The sequence below is a fragment of the Rhizomucor pusillus genome (assembly GCF_041956525.1).
Source record: "Rhizomucor pusillus strain CBS 183.67 unplaced genomic scaffold VTP01scaffold_2, whole genome shotgun sequence".
Classification (NCBI taxonomy): domain Eukaryota; kingdom Fungi; phylum Mucoromycota; class Mucoromycetes; order Mucorales; family Lichtheimiaceae; genus Rhizomucor; species Rhizomucor pusillus.
Genome location: NW_027192144.1, coordinates 1,365,851 through 1,389,537, shown reverse-complemented (window position 1 = coordinate 1,389,537; position 23,687 = coordinate 1,365,851). Strand labels below are relative to the sequence as shown.

The window sequence follows — 23,687 nt, the reverse complement described above, 5'->3', positions numbered from 1 at the left end:
TTCTTCCTCCAACCACTACCATGACAGACGTACTGGAACCCACCAACTCGAAGAGGATCGCGCTGCCTGTGCGCGTTGAACCCAAAGTGTTCTTTGCAAATGAGCGTACGTTCCTATCGTGGCTCAATTTTACTGTTGTGTTGGGTGGCCTGGCGATGGGCCTTCTCAACTTTGGCGACCGTGTTGGCCGCTTGTCTGCTGTCTTGTTCACTTTTATTGCTATGGGTGTCATGCTGTATGCTCTCTATACCTTCCACTGGCGCGCCACCAAGATCCGTAACCGGGAAGCTGCTCCCTACGACGATCGTGTTGGACCTACCGTTCTCTGCATATTCTTGTTGGCTGCCGTTGTGACCAACTTTTACTGTAAGTTGAAAACAACAACAAAAAAAAGTTACATCATGCATCGGGTTTCTCATCACGCTACTGCCAGTGCGCATCAATGATCAAAACAAACTCTAGCATCACAACAAAAGATATATATATCACTCGCATTCCCCTTCTTCCTGTACTGCATATTTCTTCTTTTCTTAACATAAAAATCGGAACAATATCGGACTGGCGGTAAACGAACTCCCTGACGACTGAAAATCTCGCATTTCGAGCACGTTGGGTGCAAAAGGGTTACACGAGTATACCTTTATAGTCAGCTCTTGGAAACTTAGCAGCCAGCTCTGGCCATTGGACCAGGAACTTATCAGCAAAGTGATACAGTATCTTCCCTGTCAACGACAAGGTCTCTACTCGAGCAAAAGATTCAACGTAGATTATCTGCGTCCGTTTGATGCCTAGGATCTTATTTTTAAATCGTTAATAACTTTGATCCACTTAACAAAAAGGCAAAACTCTCTCTTTCTAGTACCCGAACGATATATGCTGCCATACAAATGGGTATACACGTTCCTGGCCCGTTCAGCAGTATCTGATGATATGACAGCGTTAGACAAAGCCCCAATATAAAGCGCGCGCATAATACAAAGTTTTATACCAAATCAGGCATTATCTCGAAAATGTATCGCGTTGCTACAATAAAGCCAGCTATCGTTGTCGCAAACACAGAAGGCCATGATTGGCCCAGTTTCCTGGCTCGAGGTATCTTGTATACTCGGTGCTAACAGCCCATAGCACTGATAAGCACGTAAGCGGCGGGGACGAATAAAGTTTCTTGTATACCTCGCCTGGCAGATCGTGCTCGAACCACTCTGCCTTGTATTCGCAAAGGTGGTCGTCGCTCGTAACAAGGTAAACCCGTGGTGTATAGCGAGATGGATCTAGTGCTTTAAGCAGCTGTAACATCTCTGCTGTGTGTCCACCTTGTGCAATGCCATCGTTACAAATTAACAAAGATTATGGGCATTGAAAACTTTGAACTTTACCAGGACCTAGAAACACGCACAACTTGCAACATTGTCGCGGTGATCTGATCTTTGCTACTTGCGTAGGAAGAGCCTGCCATATTCGAAACGCGAGTGCGGCTAGCAGACCTGCCAAACACGTCAAGACGTACATTATGCCCGTGCGGCAAATTTTGATTGAGAACGAGCAAAGTAAAAGAGCATCAAATAAACGTAAACTCCATAATATTTAAGACACGTATGCTGCTGCTAATTGAACCTGGACATATATTCACATAACATTTTGTCTCGGAGAATCCCTGTTGAATGAAGAAAATATTGTTTCTTTAGCGCATCAAGTAGTCCTTGACAGTTTTTGATCGATTGATCAAATCGTAGATCCGATTTCCCAATTTGAGTGCGATGCTACTTTGACAACAATAGCATGAGACTTAACTTCACATACATGTAAGCACCTCCTCCACTGTTTGGATCAGCAGCAGCCGAGAGTACGGCGGAAATCGTTAGAAATGCAAAACACCGATGCGGGTTGCTAGCACAAATATAGAAAAATGTCGGGTTTCATGCATTCACCGACACCGCGTGGTGACAAATACAACCTCGAATTGCGCGATTTATATTTCTTCTTTACTTTTCTTTTCCTGCTTATCGCAATGGCCAGCGGACGAACTGCAAAGCTGTAAGCTCTCGCAATCGATCTACTAGTTAAAGCGCGCTCGCTGACATCTTTGCTCCATAGCAACACCGGTGCTGTTATCCCCTCTATTGGTCTCGGCACCTGGCAAAGTCCTGACGATCAAGCGTACAATGCTGTTTTGACTGCCTTGAAGAATGGGTAAGTCTGTGTGTATTTGTCAGCAATCGATTGATTGGTATCACTGATCTCCTTCCTCCCTAGCTACCGCCACATCGACACTGCTTATGCCTGTAAGTGATAACGATAACAAGTACACGCGCACCAGCCGACTGATTCCTCCTTTCTAGACTTTAACGAAAAGCAAGTTGGCAAGGCAATCCGCGACAGTGGTGTCCCGCGTGAAGAGATCTTTGTAACTACCAAGCTCTGGAACACCTTCCACAAGCCTGAAGACGTCGCAAAGGGCGTGCAAGAATCCCTCGATAACTTGGATATCGGCTACGTTGATCTCTTGCTGATCCACTGGCCTTGCGCGTAAGTAGTAATCCTCGCATTCTCCTTTAATATAATGAAAGATATTAACGTCGCGGTGTATATAGCTTCAAGCCTGGACCCGATGCCTTCCCCAAGGACGAGAATGGCAAGGTGCAACTCGACCCCACTGACTTTACCGAGACTTACGCTGTACGTACTACGAACAAACTCTCTCAAAAAAGGATTTAGTCCTGTTAATATGTACTTGCTATTACTAGGCCTTGGAGAAGCTCGTCGGCGACAAGGTTCGCGCCATTGGCGTCAGCAACTTTAGTGTCAGTAACCTGGAGAAGCTTCTCAAGACTGCAAAGATTGTTCCTGCTGTCAACCAGGTATGATGATCTAAATACGCAACAAGACTATGTACTCTAGAAGAATTAAAACTTGTATATGTATAGGTTGAGCTTCACCCTTACCTTCCTCAAGACGAGTTGCTCGAATTCTGCAAGAAGCATGGAATTCACGGTATGTGATCTGGTGATTTATTATTATTCGATCAAATTCTATGTAAATGCTGATTTTTCACACGTCAAAAGTCACTGCCTACTCTCCTCTCGGCAGCACCGACTCGCCGTTGCTCAAGGATGAAAAGATCTTGGCCATTGCCAAGAAGTACAACAAGACTCCTGCCCAAATCATCCTCTCGTGGGGCGTGCAGCGCGGCACTTCTGTCATTCCCAAGTCCGTCAGCGAGTCCCGCATCATTGAAAACTTCCAAGACGTCGTGCTTGAAGACAAAGACTTTAAGGTTCTCAACTCCATCTTGCCTGAACCTAAGCGTTTGATCCACCCTCCCTGGGACTATCCTCTTTTCCAGTAAAAAGCTTGGGTTTCTGCGTAACCACACGCTAATGTAAAAAACAAAGTTAAATAAACAAAGAAGAAAAAAGAATAAAGATGCTCTGGTGCAACGATAACAATTCATCATCATGTAACAAGGAAGAGGAAAGTTTGGGGGTGGGGAGGGGATTGGAGGAGAATGAATGAAAAAATATAACAGTAAAAATAGGGCAAAAACCAAAAAGAAGGAGAAACAGATCGATGGTCCCTCTCTCTATTTCTCTCTAACTCTCTCTTTTTACTCGATCGACCATCGTCGCGTACTGGATTTCTCTGGACCAATAGGTGTCATTGAATGCCCAGAGGCGATGGCCGTCTGCGTCGCGTGGGAAACTATCATAGATCGTTAAACAAAACTGTAAAAAGAAACGAAATTATATTCGCATATACGTACTGTGGTTGATGAGACCATGGTTGAAATTACGTAAACAGACAATGGACACCGGCACCGATACCATTAACAGCACAAGATCAACACATACTACAAAAGTTGTTAGTATATGCGAACATACAGAAAATTCCCTGAATACTTGCAAAAGAAAGTAAGGAATACTTTGGATCCAACGTATCTTTCTGGGTCCTGGGATATCTGAACGAGCATGTATATAAAGTACCCCATGCTTGTCGCAGCCAGAACAATGAAGGTATACATGACTGCTTTCTTCTCCGTGCGCAGCTATAGAATAATAAATGTCGATTAGAGTCGTCGTTGTTGAGTAAACCTAGGTTTACAACAAACTCACGCCGTAGTATGCAAGAATGATCATGACAATAGTGACTACGCAGCTGAGGATGATATGCTCGATCAATTCCTTGACAATTGCGCTTTTGGCGTCCGCGGTAGTCGCTTCGGGCCACCATGCGACGATCAGGAGAGCAAGGTACTGGACTGACAGACCAAAGAAGAAAAAGAAGTCGAATTTCAATAGCATCATAAAGATTTGATACATCTTGTAACGATCTGCAACATGGCCGTTCCTTGGTAAAAAAATAAAAAGTCTTTTTCATTCTTTCATGAGGTCTCCTTACCTCGCATCGCCAAATCAGCGCCGATCTTTTTATAAATGTGCCAACCAAACTCGAGATAGAGCTTGTAGCCGAGGAAACAAAAGACAATGCTACTGAAGATCATGATGCAAATCTGGGTGATTTCTGCCCACTTTGATGCATGGTACGAGGAGCCCAAATAAGCAACGACCAATTGCACGTTTGCATCGTCCACGTCGAACAAGGTCGATGACTGGTGATATTGAATGATCGAGTAGGCCGTCATACCGAGCTCGAATGCAACGAGTGCGATCAGTTGGATGGTGTTTTTCTGGTAGACCTATACAATAGATGGATTTTTTGTTACTACTCTGTGCCGTTGCGTAGTAATAAAATTTTCGTAATTTTAGTTGGGAAGATATTTACTGCATCCACCACCAAAATAACCGCAAACAGCTGCGCGATCATGAACAAAACAAAGTAGACAAGCAGCGATCGAGCATTTGCGTACGCTGTTGCCAAGTTGATGCCAAAACCCTTTTGATCTAGCTGCTGGGTATCGATAATGTTGATCTCGGCTGCGAGGTACGAAAAGATCACAGATTCGAAAACGATCGCCAGGACTGCCTGCACAACGATGGTGCTAAAAATGGCCCGTGTCCACCGAGACTCGCCAAACTATGCAATGTTTAGAACATTGTGGCAATATCAGCCATTACTGCTGTTTGTGTCTTACAATTCTTGATATAATCCACATGTAGTAATAATAATAAAGGGTGTCGCAAAAAGGTAAAATGAAGAAAAGAAAAAGGCGGGGTGGGTATATGGGAGTGTGTGTATTTGCTGTTTCTGTCGTTCGTTCGTATGTGAGCTGTATGTGTACTGGTGGTGGTGGTTGTACAGTGGTCGAGCCGCCAAGTCTTGTTTTAGTTTTCGTATATACACGGACAGAAAGGAAAGGAAAGGTGTGTGTGTGTGTGTGTGTGCGCGCACGCGGGGCAATCAGACCATGCGATGTAAGGATGAAGAAAAAGAGATGAGGTATGGGTTGTCGGTGCAACCAACAAAACTCGAGGGCGGCCCGCGTGATTCACAGTCTGTCCCTTTTTTTGGCTGAATGTCATTTATTCTTTTACTACCTTTTTTTCCTTTTACATTTCCCTTTTTCTTTTCTGTATGCGAACGACGTCGCTTTGCAACCTACACTGCGACTTCATTGCTTCAATGTGTAATTTTCGACAACAACAGCAACAACAATAACAACAACAACAATAACGTTCCTAGCAGCGTGTGTAACCTACATTGGCAATAATAATATGTCGGTATCCAAAGAAGAACACAGCAGCGCTGGGCATACACACACACGATAGGCAACCTAGCAGCGAAAACGTATATTATTGTAGGATAGCATTTGCACCATTTTCACCTTACAGGAGGATAATCGAAAACGTTCTTTCTCCCCTCGACGTCTCCTTACTGTAGATATCAGATAAGACATTGGCCAACCCCAGAATTATTTTCATCGTTACAATTGGATATACATATTTTTAGGGTTTCTAGAATAACAGAACAACGCCCCCTTCCATGCACTGTATAATCACCAAATTATGAAGGAAAAATTTACCATTTTTCGAATTTTGAAAAGTTTCAAGTGAAAATGAAGGTGTGTTAGATACAATTGATTTCAAGAGAAGGAATGGAATATTAGTAATGTCGCTAGACGGACAACGGAAAAAAGGCGGGGTATATATATAGAGCTATAGAAGAAGTGATGTTTGATGTCAAATATTCTGTGTGAAAGAGATAGAAGAGAAAGATGATATTCAATAATCATGTGGAAAGTTGCGGTGCCCACCGATTGTTGCTGTTATCTTGGGCTGCTGCATTCTGATCCATCAAGCGTTGTCGGAATGAATCAAGCGGATCGCCCTGACGAGCTTGTCGAGATTTTTCAAATTCGCCATTCATCAAAGTGCTGGAATCGAGCTCGTCGTCGTTGGAAGTCTCGAGTGTGTAGCCTTGCCAATCATGGTTTTTTACCTTCATATCAATCTCCATTTGCCAGGTAGCCTCCATCTTTGATGCATGGTATCCTTTCCACTCTTCACTCTCCTCGGACTGCAAAGAATCTCTTCGTACTCTCATATCTGCATCTGCATTTGTTGTCTCCGCGTCTTTTGCTTCAGACGGTGGAGTTGGATAGCCGTGCCATACTTCTGAATCAGTTTCTCCATCATCGGCGTTGGTATTTGCAACAGGGTATCCGTGCCATTGTTCTTCCGGATCTTCCTCCTCCTCTTCTGCTACACCCTGCAATGGTTCAAGTCCGTTTACTTGCTGAATACTGGAAGCAGGTGAAACAACAACGGAGGAAGGCATTCCTTCAGAGACCGAGACTGCACTCGGCGTCGTTAGCAATGGCGCAAGCAAAGGTTGAGTTATTTTGCTCGAAGGAATGAACTCTGGAGCTGTGGGCGAAAGACGAGACTTCTTTGTTTGTTTGCTGGCGTGCGAGCCCTGCTGCGAAGAGCTGGACTGACTGGTTGTCAGCGAATGGTCTGTAGCACTCTTTTGTCGATTGTGCTGCTGGATATGCTCCTCCGTCAGCTCCTTTGCAGGTTGTATATGCTCTTCGGATGTTTGGTCCTTAACCTTTTTGTTCTCTTGCTCTTTGGCTGCTACATCGCCGTTGTTGTTGTTATCATCGTCATCATTGTCATCGTCATTATCGTTGTCGTTGGTGCTGCTGCTGTTATTATTATCATCCTTTCTATCATTTTGAGCCAACTCGTCAGCTTGCTCCGGATCCGGATTCAAGGATAGACTGCCACGCCGAGAATTGGAGGCAAGAGGGGTAGGCGGAAGAGATCGAAGTAGCTCCAAGGCTTCATTTGCACGTGCTATATCTAACTCCAGACGTTGCTCTTCTTCTTCCTCCGCACCATCACTTTCAAGCCTTTCTCCTGGCGCCAGTGGTTCCACAAGCGTGCTTTCTTCTATCAGCTGGGCTTTGGTAAGGTACACTCGAGAGAGTAGCCAATGCTGTGCGACGGGTTCACCAGGCAAAAGACGGCCCAAGTCAAGCAACGGTGAAACTGACGACCGCAGACCTTCTAGCTGAATTGGTTTCAGGATAGCAGACATGCGCTTACTGCTCGCTTTCGAGTTCTGTGCAAGTTCCTCAATCAAATCGGCTGACTCGTCCGTTGCATTCCGTTGACATAACTCCAATGTAGCGATCAGTAGGGATAACTTGCGCGCTCCAGGTGCTGACAAGATAATCTCTCCGGTAGCTTTTACAGAGTCTGGATCTTGATCTCCTGCTGTGTAAGCTGTGACGATTGATCGCACAGACGCCAAATGCGGCTGGATCCAAGGAACAGCAATCGTCGCTGGCGATTGTATTTTCGAATGGAATGTCTCCAACTTTTTTCGCAGCAAATCATGATACGCCTGATGGTTGTCAGCCGGAGACATGATATGCGACAGCTCTTTGTACAATTCACGCGTTCTCGAAGAACAGTTCTGCCACAGCTTGCGGAGTCGACGGACTTCTGGAAGCATCAGTGCACGCATGACGGCAGCAAATCCAGAAAAATCACGGTATCCATGGGCTAGTAGGTAGGCGACGCGGACAAGATGGGTAATGAGGTTGTCCTTGGGGTGCACAGCTGGTTCTACAGCAGCAGCAGACGCACCGTTCTGCAGAAGCTCCGACCAGTAGATAAGCTGATGGGCAAAGCTGTGTGTAAGGTACCGATGAAAGTCAAGGACAGGAACCAGATTAGACTGTTTCACGTCAAGTTGACATAGCCAGTTGCGCTCAAGAGCGACATTGCTGTAAAGTTGGCAATTTATGGCAGCAATTTGCCGGGCAATGGTGTCTGGATCCCACTTGAACGCTGTCGCACCTTGCACAGACTGGATTTGTCGGACAACCGTGTCGAGACGGCTGCGTTCCACCCGGGTGTCTTCAATGAGTCGCCTCAAGGTACCAACAGGCACCGGTGGATTCGCTTGCTTCGCCTCGGAAAGCTTCTCCTTGGCTTGGGCAAGTGCATCAGAGTAAGCAAGGGCCGACTTTGTGAGTGGCGAGAGCGGGACGAGAGGAAGACCACCGGTGGCAGCGGCCATGTTGTCTTTTCTTCTTCGTAGCTTAAGAGAAAAAAGAGAAAAAAGAGGCTTATGCAAAGAAAAGGGAAGAAGAAAAAGAAACAGAAGAAGAAGCAGGGAAGAAGAGAGAGGGGAAGTCAGGTAACAGGAACCACCACCACGTTTTGTGTTCCCGACCCCAAGAAGAAAGTGCGACGACGGACCGGCCGGCCTTGTCGGAATAGAGCGTCCCCTTTTCAAACTAAAATGTTGAAAGCAGCTGGATCTGCGGTGCATCGATGCACACGCTACCCGAGAATTGCGCGTTGCTGGGCCCATTCTTCTCAACAACCTACAAAGTATATTACAACACCCATTTACTACGTTAATGCAGGTATGCCTTTTTGAATGTCAACAGGAAAATAAGGTTGACAGCTTGAACTCAAGGTTTTCATATGCAGTTCCCCACATTGGACACCTGTATTCGAGTGTTATTGCAGACACCCTTAAACGATACTATGCGTTGAAAGGATTCGATGCATATCTGTGCACAGGAACAGACGAGCATGGATTGAAGATCCAACAAGCTGCTGCGAAAGCAAACAAATCACCGCAGGAGTTCTGCGATCTTGTGTCAGAAAGCTTCAAGGTCACAGAAAAAAGCCAGGTGCTTGGTCCGAATCGTGATATTCACACAGAATTTATGATTAGAAACTGAGCAACGTCGCTGATGTAAGCTACACAACGTTTATGCGAACGACAGAACCAAGGCATAAAAAGGCGGTGGCCGCGTTGTGGGTGCGTATAACTGTGCTGGATTCAATCGCTTACACTGACGGTGCCTATATAGAAAGCACTCGAAGAAAAAGGATACATCTACAAGGGCAAACATGAGGGATGGTATGCAGTATCGGATGAAGCATTCTATGCCGACAACCAGGTGCAGGAAATACATGACCCAAATACGGGCGAGAAGATGATGGTGAATATTTACACGCATTCACGGTATATATTCTTCTCACACGCACATAAAACGGCAGGTTGCCGTCGAGTCTGGCAAAAAGGTGGAATGGACAGCCGAGGAAAACTACAAGTTTAAACTATCTGCATTCCAAGAACCATTGTTAAAATGGATAGAGGCTAACCCGGATGGTAAGCAGCTGAGTTATTACCAACAGATACAAGTTGTGGGTAGTTATTTGGATTATACAATGTCTAGCAATTGTACCATCCAACCGGCGCAACGAAGTTATCTCGTGGATCAAAGGTGGTCTCGAGGATCTGTCCGTATCCCGCCTACGCTCAAGGTTGGACTGGGGCATCCCAGTGCCGAGCGATCCCGAGCATACCATCTATGTCTGGCTGGATGCACTGACAAACTACATGACTGCAACTGGGTATCCATGGGTACCTGGCCAAAAAACCGAATGGCCAGCTGATGTCCACGTCGTTGGAAAAGATATCGTACGGTAAGGATTTTTATGTAAAGATATACTTTACATTGGATGTGGAAACTGATCTGGCGTTGCTGCTAGATTCCACGCCATATACTGGCCGGCGTTCCTGATGGCTGCAGACTTGCCACTCCCAAAACAAATTCTGGCCCATGCACACTGGACCATGAACAAAACCAAAATGTCCAAGAGCTTGCAGAACGTGGTAGACCCGTTCCCATTTATTGAAACTTTTCATGCAGACCCCGTCCGATATTACTTGCTACGCGATGGCGGTTTAGCAGATGACGGAGGTGAGCAGGAGGAAGGCACATTGTATTCCACGCTGCAGTGTTACGGACTATATATTTAGACTTTTCCATGGAAAACTTTGAAAAACGTTACAAGAAGGAATTGGCTGGACAGCTTGGAAACCTTGTTGCACGATGTACGGGAACAGCCATCAATGCAGCTGGAACTGCTCCGGGACGATTGAGCAATAGTGTGCGTCCGGAAGATAGCAAACTCCACGAAATGCTTGCTGCCTTACCATGTACATTATTATTATTGACTGGCTATATATCCTTGATATACGAACTAACGGATAAATCTAATAGCCACATTCGACGCAGCATTTGAACAACGGGAATTTCACAAGGCTCTAGAGGCAGTTTTCAAAATGCTTGCCGAGGTAATAGATTACAATCAAGTTTCTTGTTACTGCCAGCATGCTAAATGTTCCAATTTGTAAGGCAAACAAACACTTTCAAGATAACCAGCCGTGGGTCTTGGCGAAATCCGGCGAGGATAACGAGCGTTTGAACACGATCATTCATTATGCCATAGAATCCTGTCGAGTTGCAGGCATACTTTTGCAACCAGTTATGCCAACAAAAATGGACAAGCTTTTGGGACGACTTGGTGTACCAAAATATCAGAGACTACTTTCTGATGCTAGCGTGGAGCAAAGAGAGCCTAGATCTTTGCAACTCGATAGCGAAAATGTTCTCTTTCCTCCAATCAAAAATTTAAAGGTGTCCCAATAACGAACAACGAAGTTATATTTTGCAATTGGTGTGAGCCTTCTCTTTTAGTTTTCACTATTTTTGATGCCCTTACTGCTATTAAACTACGTCTTATGGTACTATTAAAACAGTGATTTGACGGTGGAGGTACTCGTTGAGTGCTGGCAGCAAAACTAGCAACAGCAGCTTTGCCCTCGCTCTCCTTCTGCTCTCCTCCCGCTTTCCTCCCGCTTTCCTCCCGCGGACTTGCAAAACAGCCAATCACTTTTCAAATCTGGTTCGATGGCGTTGGATGACTCTTGGCGACAACTTGGATATTTTGCCTGCAATCGAGAGCCAACAAACTTATTTTAAGGGATGAATTTTATAATTATCTTGGGCTCTGTTTGGGTCGTTTTGACATTAGTATTAAGTAGGATTTTTCTTCAATTGAAATGTAATATTATATTGCTACTGTGGCACTTAAAAGTCGTTAAAATACTCTGAGTAGGCTGACCCCGAGTTACAAAGGAATGAGTATTCAAAGAACAATTATGAATAATACGAATAGTTTGTAGGTGTAGTGATTATAAAAGTTTGCTATCCACAGCATGAATGCTGCCGTCTGTAGGTTCACACTTCTCCTGAAGGAACTGTTGTCGCTGGTTCGCGAAAGTGTTGCTTTGCCATCTCTCGGTTTTTGTATAATCGAATGGTAAGAAACGCTCCTCCATCATCTGCTGTTCAGGGCTCGTTTCGTATCCGAATTGGTCGCTGGAAGATACGTTAGTTTTTGAGCCACTCTTTTTCGGTACTCGCTTTCGGATTTTCAGTGGGTTCTCTTCTAACAGGATTTCTTCAAGCTCATGAGTTGGATCAAAGTTTGCTTTCTTATCCTAAATGGAAAATGAGCATACGACTATTTCACCGAGAAACTTGATTGATACTTGCATCGGGAACAAACGGCGGCTGTGCTTCCTTTGACTCGATAGCTCTCCATGGTAGACCTTTCATCCAGGGGTGTGATCGCAGTCGTTCGAAATTCTCTACCGTGACACCGAGGCGTTCTGTCACTTTTCGGTTCAGCAATCCCAGCACAAAATTCTTGGCTTCTGAAGAAAGCATTGCTTCTTCAGGGAATTCAATTGTATCCATCAAAATAGCCTCTTGCAACGCTTCATTTGTCTTTCCTTTGAAAGGTCTCTGCAGGTTTTAAATGTTAGTATAAAAGACTGATGATGACCCCGAAAGGAAAAGCTGGAGTCACTCACTTTGCCAACGAGCAGTTCGTAGCATACAATGCCAAGTGACCACCAATCAACTGAACAGGTGTAACCACGTTTCTCCAATATCTCTGGAGCCATGTATGCCATTGAGCCTGCCACAGACATGAGAGGCCTGTCCTTGTTAAAAGGCATAGCAATGTTGAAATCAGTCAAGTGTGCATGACCCTGTTCGTTGAGCAAAATATTATCCGGTTTGACATCCCTAGTCCGTACTTTAGAATCATCATCATCATCATCATCATCATCATCGATAGTTGAATATTCTCCTGTACCTATGAATAATGTTGCGTTGATGCAGGTATCGCAAGGCAAGAGCAATCTCGGCAGCGTAAAATTGGACGTATTCTTCTGGCAATGGGCCCATGCGATCAAGATGGAAACGCAAATCGCCGCCAAGCATTAGATCAATCACCATAAAGAGATTTTCATCGTCCTGAAAGGCATAGCGTAGATTGACAATAAATGCATAGTTGATGGACTCGAGGATACGTCGCTCTGATATGATATTTTCAACCGCATGCATCTGGATACATTTGGCCTTGTTGATGTATTTTAAAGCAAATAGCTGCTTGTTGCCGCGGTGCTGAACGACGCGCACTTTTCCAAACGCACCTTTACCGACGGATCTCAGCAATGCAAAGTGAGTGAGATCAACTATATATTGTCAATTGTTGTATATGAAAAAGAGGTCATTTTTATATTTAGACAACCTTGAACAAGTTACCTTCGTCGTCAAAATCCACTTGGTCTTCCTTGCAGCAAACAACACCCATTAAGATTTAAACTTTAAATCGGGCAGAAATATGTCAATGTATATAGAGTGAGAGACTAGTTTATGCGGTCGATCGAGCTTCAGCAATGGACCATTCCGCTCAGTAGAAATGAGCAAACCGAGTGAGGGAAAAGAAATAAAAAACAAGTAAAGTAGAGAGCAAGAAGAAGAAGAGAAAAAAAAAGATTGCAAGAACGAGAAACCCCCAGTCTCCTTATTTGCCTTCCACGGGCACAGTCAAGATGCATGGAGGTGGGTGAGTGTCCTGGCTTTGTGCTACACGAACAGTACAAAGAAAGAATACAGAAGCCAACATTTCTAATAGTTTGCTGTGCATGCCTTCCCACCATTGCAGTCTTTCTTCCCAATAGCCTGTTTTGGCAATACTAATCTTTATTAAACTTTTGTAGACAGAATTAGCGCCCTGACCTTTGGGCATCTTAAAAGGTTGTTCTGTGGCAACATAGCTAGGAGGAGTCGATACAAAGTCAAAAACAAGTTTCTGTGACTCCTGCCGTTCACTCCCTACAGCATCGTATTGTCTGTTCCATCCGTTTTGTGTACTCCTATGTTTTCTTTCCAAGAAATGAATGCCCGATGCTCGATAATCAAGAAGATGCTATGCACTTTCAACCAGATGCGTCGCTACAACGCTTGAACCGGAGAAATACGAGTTTATTGTAGTTGGTCTGCCTTTGCTCACTAACTCCACGGGCAAATTCATGCACGGAGGAGTTTGCGAGTTCGGATTTGATTTGCATGACATGATGTACATTGCTGGAACTCGCTTCTTTTTTTTTCTTCCCAATTCATAACGTTCGCAAAATGTCTTCCAGACCAAAACGATCTGCTGCAATCGCGGCGATAAAGAAATTAAGGAGCTTGAACCAGAAGAATCGCAGTCAAGTCAACGAAATTCCAACGCAGTCGAAGAAGGAAGGATCGCGTAAGCGGCGGGCAGCCACGATCCTTGACGAGGAAGACACCGTAAGCGTATCTTTTGCCTCGGAAAAGCATACAGCTCGCAAGATCGCCAAGTCACGCACGAGAGCTAAAAGAATTAAATTTCAAGGAGATCAAGACGTAGGTATGACAGAAAAGGTTCACCGTGGACTTCCTCAACCAGAGCTTTCCGTTGAACTTTGGGACATTATCTCGAGATCTCTACCGCCTTCGCAGTTGGTTTTGATGGGCCAGACGTCTCAAGAAATGGCAATGGTAGTGCAAAGCCTGCCTATTTGGAAGGAAATTGCAGAAACAGCCAGATTGGGTCTACCAAAGTCCAAAGGTCCTTGCAAAACTTATTATGGCTTGGTATTGAAGTACTCCATGCGTATTTGCGAACTCTGCTATAAGCTAAGTCCCAAGAGAGGTCCCCTGAGTGCTTTGCCAGTCCACGTGGAGGATTACGCCAAGGAAATCAATCTTTGTCTGCTATGTCGCCGCGAATACTTCAAGACACATCCTGAGCCGTACACCGAGGACTTGACTGTCAGTGAAGGAGACAACGAAAGACCCATCCGCATTACCAAGAGCAGCGCTGTAAGCCAATACAAACTCAAGGAGCATGATCTAGCTGCTGCTCCCTACTTGGCTGTGGAAAATCCTCACTACGCCAGCGCCGCTCCGATGCGCTTGTATTCCCTCAAAGTCGTCATCGATCGTGCTCGCCGTGTACATGGAGGAGATATTGGTATCGAAGCAGCAAGAGTCAAGTCAGAATCCATGCGCCAAACTCGTATCAACAACAAGGAAAGACGACGGCAAGAAAGAGAATGGAATGAAGCTCTTAGAACAGAGACGCTCAACAATCGCTTGAATGCCGAAAATCTTACGCGCAGACTGGCTACTACAGAGTGCCATATATATATCTTATCTGGAGGTGATCTGGACAATGTTATGCAGGTTATCCGTGAACGGGAGCGACGTCACGCAGAGCTTCAGGCGGCTTTGGCTCAAAGAGGACTGCAGTATGAAGACAACTACATCTCACGCGACTATATCTACAATGGTGCGAGAAGTCTGGAACAGGTCGTCGCTGATGAAGAGAGAAGAGCTCAAACTCGGCGCGACCAAGAACGACGAAGACAGGAGCTCACTGCCCGTTTGCATGAACGTGGTTTGGAGCTTCGAAGCGATTCAACACTCTGCAACAATTATATTGCCAATGGTCGAGGAAACATCGATAAAATAGTGACGACCATGAAGGAAATGCAATGGTATTTCAATGCCACCAACTATCCAACCATCTATGTTCCTGGTGGTGGTTATGGCGGTTATTATGGACGTCGTGGATATGGCCGACGTGCTCGATACTACGACTTTGATTCTGATTTCTCAGACTCTGACGATGATTTCTCTGACTTTGATGATGATTATGAAGAGTACCGTATCGATATCAGCGCACGAAAGAAGCAGATAGCTCAAAGACAATTCCTGGAAGCGCGGATCAACAGAGGAAATTTCGCTACTAGCTTCGAGAATGATGATGAACGTACCCGCCCACCACCGTCGCTTTGGCAGCCTTTGAGACTAAAGATGCGTAACATCTGGGAAAGCTATGCAGCGAGAACGACGCACACCTACATTGACAAAAACGCAACTCTACGCCAGACGTTGATCGAAGCACTCAAAGATGGACCGGCAAATCTGCCTGAGAGTGTCATTTGCACGGCGATTGATGCAGCTATACAGCTCGCTTTACACGATAAGGGTATGCAATATCAAGGCGGTTTCTTGAATGCTTTGAGGGAACTCGTTGACGAGCAAGGATTTGAAAAATACATGCGAGAACGCAAAGAAAGCTTCTACAGCCATATTCAAAAATTCATGAACTCGACGAATAATGCAAGCTCCAGCTCCAGTTGAAACTAGCTGTGTTTACTTTAGCTACTACTGTACACTTGTGCTTTCCAACGATACCAGCGATTTGCAAATAGCTTTCTATATCAGGGATATGTATACTCCAATAAATCGAATGTATAACATTGCTCTTTCATGTACGATATACACTGATTCTTGGACACCTGAGATTGAGTAGGTTTCGGCGTCACTGAGTTTCCCCTGCAGGACGCCTGTCAAAAATATACCACATAGACGAACTCTACTAGAAATGAATGTTGGTTTACGGCGCTCGATCCTTCAATGGCGTTGCTACTCCACCAAAAGTTCCTCGCTTCTACCTACCAAGACCATCAAATCCCACCTTTCCGACGAGTCGGTGCCAGGATCTAACGTTCAGGTCCGTGGTTGGATCCGATCAGTCCGGAAACAAAAGCAAGTATGCTTCGCCAACCTCAACGACGGCACAACTGTCAAGGGAATGCAAGCGATCTTAACACCCGAGCTTGCAGAAAGGTAAAAAAAAATAAAGACACAGTATCACCGTTCCAGGCTTACCATTGTAGCTAACTTGTTGCAAAGATTAAGCACAGGTGCCTGCGTAGAAATGGTTGGCACGCTAGAGCAAAGTCCAGGCAAGGAGCAAAGCAAGGAATTACAGGTTAAAGAACTAAAAGTGCTTGGTGGATCCGATAGCGTGAGTTTTATTTCTCGATGAAGGGGGCAGGAAAGGGATCACATACATTGACTGGTGTTCTACGTAGACGTATCCACTGCAAAAGAAACGCCACTCGCTTGAATTTTTGCGAAGCATCAATCATTTGCGAGCAAGAGGAAACACAGGAGGCGCTGTGCTGCGGGTTCGGCACGCAGCTGCGGAAGGTTTGCACCAGTTTTTCTCTGTAAGTCCCACCCCCCCCCCCCAATTCGAGCGATCGTTTGACGACGACGACTAAGTGTGAAACTTTAATAACAAGAAACACGAATTTGTCCAAATTAACACCCCTATCTTGACATCGCACGACTGCGAAGGCGGCGGCGAAGTGTTCAAAGTGACTCCTGCATCGTCGTCCGCATCTTCAGAAGAGTTTTTCAAAAAACCCGTGTATCTCACGGTATCGGGGCAGCTACACGCAGAGATTATGGCATCTGCACTCTCGCGCGTCTACACATTCGGTCCGGTTTTCCGCGCAGAAGAGTCGCTGACGTCTCGGCACCTTGCAGAGTTTTGGATGCTGGAAGCAGAGATTGCATTTATCGACACACTCGACCAGCTCCTGGATGTGACTGAAGCGAATATCCAGGATACAACCGAGCATGTCCTGAAAACGTGCGAGCAGGATGTGAATTTTTTCAACCAATTTATCGACAAGACCCTCCTGGAACGATTGCAGGCTAGTCTCGAACGGCCGTTTGCTCGAATGACGTACACGCAAGCCATCGAGGTATTGCAACGCGCCGGCAAGAATTTCACGTATCCGACAACGTGGGGTTCGAGTTTACAATCCGAGCACGAGCGCTACCTCGCAGCCGAATACTGCAACGGCCCGGTGTTTGTGATGGATTACCCGAGTGACCAGAAGCCGTTTTACATGCGTGCAAACGATGATGATGGAAAGACGGTATCGTGCTTTGACTTGCTCATCCCTGGCGTCGGCGAGCTCGTGGGCGGGTCCATGCGTGAGGAACGTTATGATTTATTGGAAAACAAAATGAAGAGCGCCAACATGGATATCGATGAATACCAGTGGTACCTTGATTTGCGCAAATACGGCTCTGCGCCGCACGGTGGATATGGAATTGGGTTTGAACGATTGATGCTCTGGCTGACTGGCCTGGATAACGTGCGAGAAGTTGTGCCTGTGCCTCGATGGGTAGGGCACTGCAAATACTAGATCGTGGATTTTAGACCCCCTTGCTTCTACTATTATTAAACTTTTTTTGTGTGTGTGTCTTTGTATGTGTATATTTTTCATTTTAAATATACAAAGCTAATTTATAAAGTACAACATTATCGACATATATCAATGTAGCAGGGAAGACAGCCTTTAGAAGGCAAGCACGCCAGAAACGAAGGCAGTAACAGCAACCAAACCAGCGGTAACTGCAGCGGGACCAACGGCGTTGCTAGTGCTGTTGCTAGAGGAGCCATCAGAGTTGACACAAGCGCTAGAGTTGAAGTTGGAAGGGTTGGAAACCAACGTGATATCAGTGCACTAATTACGCGGAGGAAGCGTTAGAAATGTATATAGTAGGTTACATCGATTCATAGATAGGACTTAGGACTTACCTGGTACAAGGCACCATCGCCGCCATTGAAGATAACTTGGAGGGTAGCATTGGTACCAGACTGGGTGTTGTTTGCAATGTTCAAAGGCAAGCAGGCACCCTCAGGGTGGTCGATCTGGCCTTGAGCGACAGTGACAGCGCTGGAGTTGTAGTCTTGAGTCTGGGGGTTATTGCCAGTAACCAGCTTGACCTCGTAGCTGTAGGAGGTGTGGCCAGAGGTGATCTGGACGAAACCGTCTTGAAGAGGGAATTGAGTGCGGTTACCAACACTGTTGAAGTTACCGCAGGGAGAAACGTCCTCCTTGTCGTGGTCGAAACCACGGGTGGGAGGATAGACCAGCTGAAAGTGGGCAGACGCGGTCTGCAAAACCGAGAGACCGGTGGCTAGCAAAGCAATTAGAGAAAGACGGGCCATCGGATGAATGATATTTTCTTTTTTAATTAAAAGAAGAGGAAGAGAAGAAGAGGAGACTAACTACAGTTTAAGCGTTTCCTTGCTTATATATAGACTTTTCAGGATATGAGAGCTTTTTGCTGAGGTAACGCCTGTGATTGGCGCACCAACCTCCGAAGCAGCGATAATTTTCAACGCTTTGAACCGACAAAAGATCAAACTGCCGCCAAAGATGCCAGCCACGATGGAGAGGAGATACGCCACATTCCCGGTGACAATTGCCAGTACAAGAAGGATCCCGATAAATACTTGGAGTGTCTCCAGAAGACTGTACATCACGCTTGATTTCCAGCTCAAGCCTGGTGTGCCTGGGAAGGCCCTCGTCGCATACAGTTCTCCGTGCTCTTCTTCTTTCCGTTCCCGCTGCCGCTGCTGCATGCATTTATCAATAGCTTCCGGACGCCGGAGAGACTCGGAATCAGAATCAGCAGTAGCAGCAGCAGAGGACATATGCAGGGTGTAAGACTTGCGTCGTGGCTCGATTGGAAGCGCCGCCGCCGACGAAGCTACTGACCGATAGGTCGTTCCATCGTCGTCGTCTTCAATATTTCTGGGCTCTGCGGGTGCCGCAGTCTGTGCTGGTACGTCTTGTTCATCGTTCTTAACCAGCTGTTGTTGTTTTTGCCATTGATCTACTGGGAGACGCGTGATCGAGATCTTAAAATAATAAACATTAGCGACGAAACATGTAAACTATTCTAAAATAAATTGGGACCCGCTTGACGAGATATAAATCATCATAGGTACCTTGGTCAATGCTTCAGTAACGCACACGAGATAGTATATCTTGAGGGCCTCCAGGGCACGAAACGCCAATGCCATGAAAACCAACCCGATACACGCTCCAATGTACGCTGACTCTGTGTATGGTTTCCATCCGGAAAACCAGAGTGTATCGCCTGTGTGAGAAGTCCAATGGAACAAACCGTCGTAAGGAGTAGTAGACGTCGTGTTGGAAGCATCTAGTGAGCTGTTTGCAGTTGGCAAAACATCGTATGGATTGCTTCCGATGGTGGGCGGCCACCAATTGTCAGGGACATACATTGCTGCAGTAGAGACAAGGAAAAGGAAGAAATGAAACAGTTGCTTTCTCCAATGGGTTGACCACATTCATGGTAGATAGGGAAGATCGATATTCCCTACAACCTCATAGGTTCCCATTCGACATAAGTTTTCATTGGATGTATGTAGGTATATGTTTGGTGCTGCAAGCCTACTGGCAACATTTTTGCTCCCAGCAGCAACCAATATTTAAACTAAGCTTCTGCTAACATGCCCGATGGCAGACGAAGGATTATTTACACTACACGTACTTTACATGCATAGCATGTTGTGTCTTACGGTGACCTTCGTATGCGGAAGACCAAGATCGCTGCTGTCGTTCTATCACATTTCAACTCCGCATGTATGCCCAAAATCTCGAAAATTTTGAAAGCATTGAAGGAGTGGCTAGAAACATCATGCATTTGTATATAAACAATACGATTGCATTTGTTATTCGTTGTCATGCTTCAGCACTATGGATGTATCGTAGCGTACGACACCTGCATTTTTTGCGCCTAATAGGATAGATTTCTATTGACGGGCATATAATGAAAATTTATTGCTGCGACGTGGTGCACAAAAGATAATATCGAGTATCATACCGATTTAGAGACACATATTTGAGCGATGGGTCCTCAGAATATACCGGCAAGACTGTAACTCAAAGTGATGGTGAAGTCAGAGTCAGGTTACAAATGTAAATTGAAAATACACTTGGAGATGGTGTATGTATCGTGCTCACCCAGCCTCAAAAGTTGTCAATTACCATAGTCACCATATTGCTATTATTCACGAGAACATCTTATTTGTTTCTAATTCCAGACCTAAATTTACTGATTTGACACTGAGTGAAAGACGGTGAGAAGTTGCGGGAAGTGAGAAATGAGGACCTTGTCCGACATTTTTTTTATCAAATATCAAAGCTCCTGCACAAGTTTCCTTGTTACTCTTTGTACAACATCAAAGCTTACAGTGTATGCAGTCGTTTGCGACTAACTCTGTGACAGGTCCATTCATCAAAACCGATAATCAGTTCAAACAATAATATAGGTCAAAAGCTGTAAGATAAAAAAAGGTCTACTGCTAATCGGTTCGAGCTTTTTTCATGGCCAACATAAGTACATGCTCTGCAATCCAGGTAGGCACAACAAGAATAAGAGTTGGACCAAAATCAGAAGAGACCTCAAGTTAGAGCGATGGTGTAGGTGTAATTTATACAGGACTTGTGAGTTATCAAGGTTGACGAGCATGCATTTATACTTCATTGGAGAGCTAACCGGAAGTGATTTCTTGATGACAATGTCGAACAGATTTGGAGTGAAGCCGAGAGTCGGTTTGCACTTGAAGCATGAATCCTATAGTTACGGTGAAATTGAGGCAGACATACTCTTATTCTAAAGATAGGGCTAACTTTTCAGTTCTCGTGCACCAAAACGAGTTTAAACCTCTCATCCAGGAATGAATGGCAGTGTACTCCAATACCATCATTATGACACACTTAACAGCAACAGTTTTCTTCTTAAGTATTACTTTCCACATGGAATGGGTTTCTCCGTAGAAAAAACCATGATGCTTCGTCCGTAAATCCGCACTCAATTCCTCCTGCAATGAAATTGGTGATCACACACACCATGCTAACGATCTCTTTAATCAAACAATGGATATATATATATATATATATATACAAGTTTCCGCGGCCAGCAACCGTTCAACAATTGAAACATATTTTTTTTCCGACTGTAAATTTCTGAATGCTCTAAAAACTACATAGACAAGGATGCGAAAGAGCGTTACTGCGGATCAAAATGCACGCGCTAAACTGGAGGAGAAAGCGGGTGTTTGTGCTTGGGAACAAAGTGAAATAAACTTTGGAGACGACGGAAATGGCCCGAAGATATGGCGTGTTTCTATTCCAGGAATGCACGTACTCTAGAGATCATCGAGGTAAATGGTCAAATGATGCTGAAATGACCCGATTGCTCGGGAGGGAATGTTTCCAGCCAATAGATCTACATGACTCGGGCGCGCACGATACAGACTACTAGTTCAGACGAAAGATATTACAGGTAAAGTTGTACAGATAAGTTGTTACATGAAAGGAACAGAAGTAAGACAGTATTGCCGCGGCTCAGCCGCTATAGAGGAGGAGGAGGTAGCAACCAAGTAAAACGGATCGTTGGCGTAATCCGTCTGCTGCTGCGTTGAAGAAATGTTTGGATCAGAAAGGGGGAGATTGTTGTTGTTACTTAGGGCGGTGGCGTTGCTGAGAGGCACTGGGATAGTAACGTTATCTGGCGGCTGCATCCACACCAACTCTGGATCGTCCGCTATAGTAGGTTTTGACGACACAGGAATTATCGGTTCTGGTACGCCGGTGAAAAGCAATTTGTTCGTTGAAGACGGTGAAAGCGTTGCTTCAGACGAAGAGGTTGTTGTTGCTGCTGTCCAAATCAATTCGTCGTCGGTAACTGCTGGCGATGGATGTGAAGTCCGTTGGTGCTGACAGGTAGAAGTGACGGTAGTAGGAGATGGAGATAAGACGGGGCAGTAACTGGTGGTATTATTATTGCTGTTTGTTCTCGGCTTGGTGAGAATACACACAAGGTAGAGACGGCTTAGAGAGTCCGGTGAAAACAGGTCAGCTCCGAGCCCGCCTCCAAAATAGAGCCGCGCATCTAAAAGGGATAATCCTCCGTCTTCCCGCTTGAATGTGAGAACTTCCTTAAGCGTCAGTGATCCGTTGGCAACTGTTGAAAGCCGGTACGGTGACAGGGAAAAGAAGTCCTGAAATGTTGCTGTCACTTGCTTGTCGACAATGTGATCAGTTAAAAATCTGTAGATATGTGCCAAATTCTGAGGGTTATCAACGAGATCGAACAGTGATCGGTTCGTGAGCTGCTGTGGGTACAAGCCGAGCATCTCGAATGCTTCGTCTGAAACCCGTATGCATCGTAGATCCAGCGTCAGGAATATCTTTTTGTAGTTAAAAAGTAACAACAGCATAAATCAGACTCCAATTCAGAATCGCAAAGGAAAAAAACCTTATCAGGACTAAACCTTACAGTGATCATACGAGTATCTTCGGTTTCAGGCGGTGTCTGATGACCTGGCTGCTCTGTCATTGTAAAAGATGAACATGCCAACCCTGGCGCCACCGGTGCCTTGGTCGCTATATTTCGAGGAGGCGCTTTCTTATCTTGTATGCGCGGGGGTGGCGTTATTGAGCACATTTCTACGATGCTAGATTGGTGTTTTGCTGGAATTCTCTTTTCACTGAGTTTTGGTCGTCCTCTTTTCTTGTGTTTGATATCGTAACAGGAATCTGATCGATTCAGCGAGACACAACGTTTACACGGTCGCTCTACTGGTATTACGAAACACAACATTGTCAGATGGAAAGGAAACGTGGAATAATGGTAAAACAATTGTCGACTTACAGTCGCATGCTAGATGTGCCTTTTTGCAGTTGACCTAATTACATAAAAAAACGGATCAGCTTGTTTTCCTTACGGTGCCTGAGCAATTGCGTAGCAAACAGATACTTACGCATGCTGTAGGTACGTGCATCTTAGTAGATCTCTTTTTGTAGCTGGAACTCGTTCCAGACGAGTTGCTTGAGGATGAAGGTGAAGTATTATAGAATGAATCCATGGAAGTCTAGGTGGAGGGCAAAAGGAAAGAAGAAGAAAAAGAGAATGTGGGGTTACGTCCCGTAAGACCGTTTAAACCCGGGGATTTTACCATATTGGGGTATGCGCGCAGAAATCTTCCGCTACGGAAAGTTGCGGGGCGGACCCAAAAGGCATATGTTTCCATTTCGTCCATCGGATTTCACACAATTCGTCAATCAATTCGCTGCAAAATTACATAATAAGTCCAAGTGTAGCACAGAATTGTCCAAATATTTGGATTCTTAAATGGGTAAGCTTTTCCAGAAACGTCAAACTGTCAGTGCTCTTGCTGTATTCCCGCACAAGTTTCTTTTCAATATGATACTCTACAATGCTCCCACACCTGAGTCTGAAAATAGAACGAAATATATTAAGTCTCGAGGATATCGATGTTCTTATCTCTCTTCATATCTCCTAATCTCAACCTGGTTGAACAATTCTGATCTGC

General features: G+C 45.2%; 12 protein-coding genes across 12 annotated transcripts; 5 read left to right on the top strand and 7 right to left on the bottom strand.

The window, feature by feature from the left end:
* Positions 1–20: 20 nt before the first annotated feature.
* Positions 21–462, top strand: VTP01DRAFT_4657 (uncharacterized protein; the record flags this gene model as incomplete). Its single annotated transcript, XM_069383362.1, has 2 exons — positions 21–366; positions 434–462. 2 exons carry the CDS (start codon positions 21–23, stop codon positions 460–462), a joined length of 375 nt encoding a protein of 124 aa, XP_069244071.1.
* A 162-nt stretch (positions 463–624) lies between these two features.
* VTP01DRAFT_4656 (uncharacterized protein) lies at positions 625–1,509 on the bottom strand (the record flags this gene model as incomplete). Its single annotated transcript, XM_069383361.1, has 5 exons — positions 625–795; positions 863–922; positions 989–1,111; positions 1,174–1,313; positions 1,377–1,509. 5 exons carry the CDS (start codon positions 1,507–1,509, stop codon positions 625–627), a joined length of 627 nt encoding a protein of 208 aa, XP_069244070.1.
* A 499-nt stretch (positions 1,510–2,008) lies between these two features.
* Positions 2,009–3,346, top strand: VTP01DRAFT_4655 (uncharacterized protein; the record flags this gene model as incomplete). The annotated part of the gene is made up of 8 exons (XM_069383360.1): positions 2,009–2,034; positions 2,095–2,190; positions 2,254–2,282; positions 2,340–2,526; positions 2,592–2,676; positions 2,745–2,858; positions 2,925–2,991; positions 3,063–3,346. The coding sequence occupies 8 exons, from the start codon at positions 2,009–2,011 to the stop codon at positions 3,344–3,346; spliced, it is 888 nt and encodes a 295-aa protein (XP_069244069.1).
* A 258-nt stretch (positions 3,347–3,604) lies between these two features.
* VTP01DRAFT_4654 (uncharacterized protein) lies at positions 3,605–5,110 on the bottom strand (the record flags this gene model as incomplete). Its single annotated transcript, XM_069383359.1, has 7 exons — positions 3,605–3,699; positions 3,761–3,847; positions 3,901–4,042; positions 4,110–4,327; positions 4,396–4,693; positions 4,780–5,031; positions 5,090–5,110. The coding sequence occupies 7 exons, from the start codon at positions 5,108–5,110 to the stop codon at positions 3,605–3,607; spliced, it is 1,113 nt and encodes a 370-aa protein (XP_069244068.1).
* A 1,073-nt stretch (positions 5,111–6,183) lies between these two features.
* Positions 6,184–8,487, bottom strand: VTP01DRAFT_4653 (uncharacterized protein; the record flags this gene model as incomplete). The annotated part of the gene is made up of 1 exon (XM_069383358.1): positions 6,184–8,487. One exon carries the CDS (start codon positions 8,485–8,487, stop codon positions 6,184–6,186), a length of 2,304 nt encoding a protein of 767 aa, XP_069244067.1.
* Positions 8,488–8,712: 225 nt separating this feature from the next.
* On the top strand, positions 8,713–10,924 carry VTP01DRAFT_4652 (uncharacterized protein; the record flags this gene model as incomplete). Its single annotated transcript, XM_069383357.1, has 10 exons — positions 8,713–8,839; positions 8,907–9,094; positions 9,157–9,243; positions 9,296–9,427; positions 9,486–9,597; positions 9,665–9,914; positions 9,981–10,192; positions 10,252–10,431; positions 10,496–10,569; positions 10,631–10,924. 10 exons carry the CDS (start codon positions 8,713–8,715, stop codon positions 10,922–10,924), a joined length of 1,656 nt encoding a protein of 551 aa, XP_069244066.1.
* A 545-nt stretch (positions 10,925–11,469) lies between these two features.
* On the bottom strand, positions 11,470–12,941 carry VTP01DRAFT_4651 (uncharacterized protein; the record flags this gene model as incomplete). The annotated part of the gene is made up of 5 exons (XM_069383356.1): positions 11,470–11,778; positions 11,834–12,085; positions 12,154–12,370; positions 12,441–12,822; positions 12,893–12,941. 5 exons carry the CDS (start codon positions 12,939–12,941, stop codon positions 11,470–11,472), a joined length of 1,209 nt encoding a protein of 402 aa, XP_069244065.1.
* Positions 12,942–13,765: 824 nt separating this feature from the next.
* On the top strand, positions 13,766–15,808 carry VTP01DRAFT_4650 (uncharacterized protein; the record flags this gene model as incomplete). Its single annotated transcript, XM_069383355.1, has 1 exon — positions 13,766–15,808. One exon carries the CDS (start codon positions 13,766–13,768, stop codon positions 15,806–15,808), a length of 2,043 nt encoding a protein of 680 aa, XP_069244064.1.
* Positions 15,809–16,052: 244 nt separating this feature from the next.
* On the top strand, positions 16,053–17,676 carry VTP01DRAFT_4649 (uncharacterized protein; the record flags this gene model as incomplete). Its single annotated transcript, XM_069383353.1, has 4 exons — positions 16,053–16,297; positions 16,364–16,478; positions 16,546–16,683; positions 16,759–17,676. The coding sequence occupies 4 exons, from the start codon at positions 16,053–16,055 to the stop codon at positions 17,674–17,676; spliced, it is 1,416 nt and encodes a 471-aa protein (XP_069244063.1).
* A 153-nt stretch (positions 17,677–17,829) lies between these two features.
* Positions 17,830–18,485, bottom strand: VTP01DRAFT_4648 (uncharacterized protein; the record flags this gene model as incomplete). Its single annotated transcript, XM_069383352.1, has 2 exons — positions 17,830–17,997; positions 18,072–18,485. 2 exons carry the CDS (start codon positions 18,483–18,485, stop codon positions 17,830–17,832), a joined length of 582 nt encoding a protein of 193 aa, XP_069244062.1.
* A 60-nt stretch (positions 18,486–18,545) lies between these two features.
* VTP01DRAFT_4647 (uncharacterized protein) lies at positions 18,546–19,568 on the bottom strand (the record flags this gene model as incomplete). Its single annotated transcript, XM_069383351.1, has 2 exons — positions 18,546–19,181; positions 19,272–19,568. The coding sequence occupies 2 exons, from the start codon at positions 19,566–19,568 to the stop codon at positions 18,546–18,548; spliced, it is 933 nt and encodes a 310-aa protein (XP_069244061.1).
* Positions 19,569–21,656: 2,088 nt separating this feature from the next.
* VTP01DRAFT_4646 (uncharacterized protein) lies at positions 21,657–23,219 on the bottom strand (the record flags this gene model as incomplete). Its single annotated transcript, XM_069383350.1, has 4 exons — positions 21,657–22,541; positions 22,631–22,932; positions 23,006–23,039; positions 23,115–23,219. The coding sequence occupies 4 exons, from the start codon at positions 23,217–23,219 to the stop codon at positions 21,657–21,659; spliced, it is 1,326 nt and encodes a 441-aa protein (XP_069244060.1).
* Between the last annotated feature and the right edge of the window lie 468 nt (positions 23,220–23,687).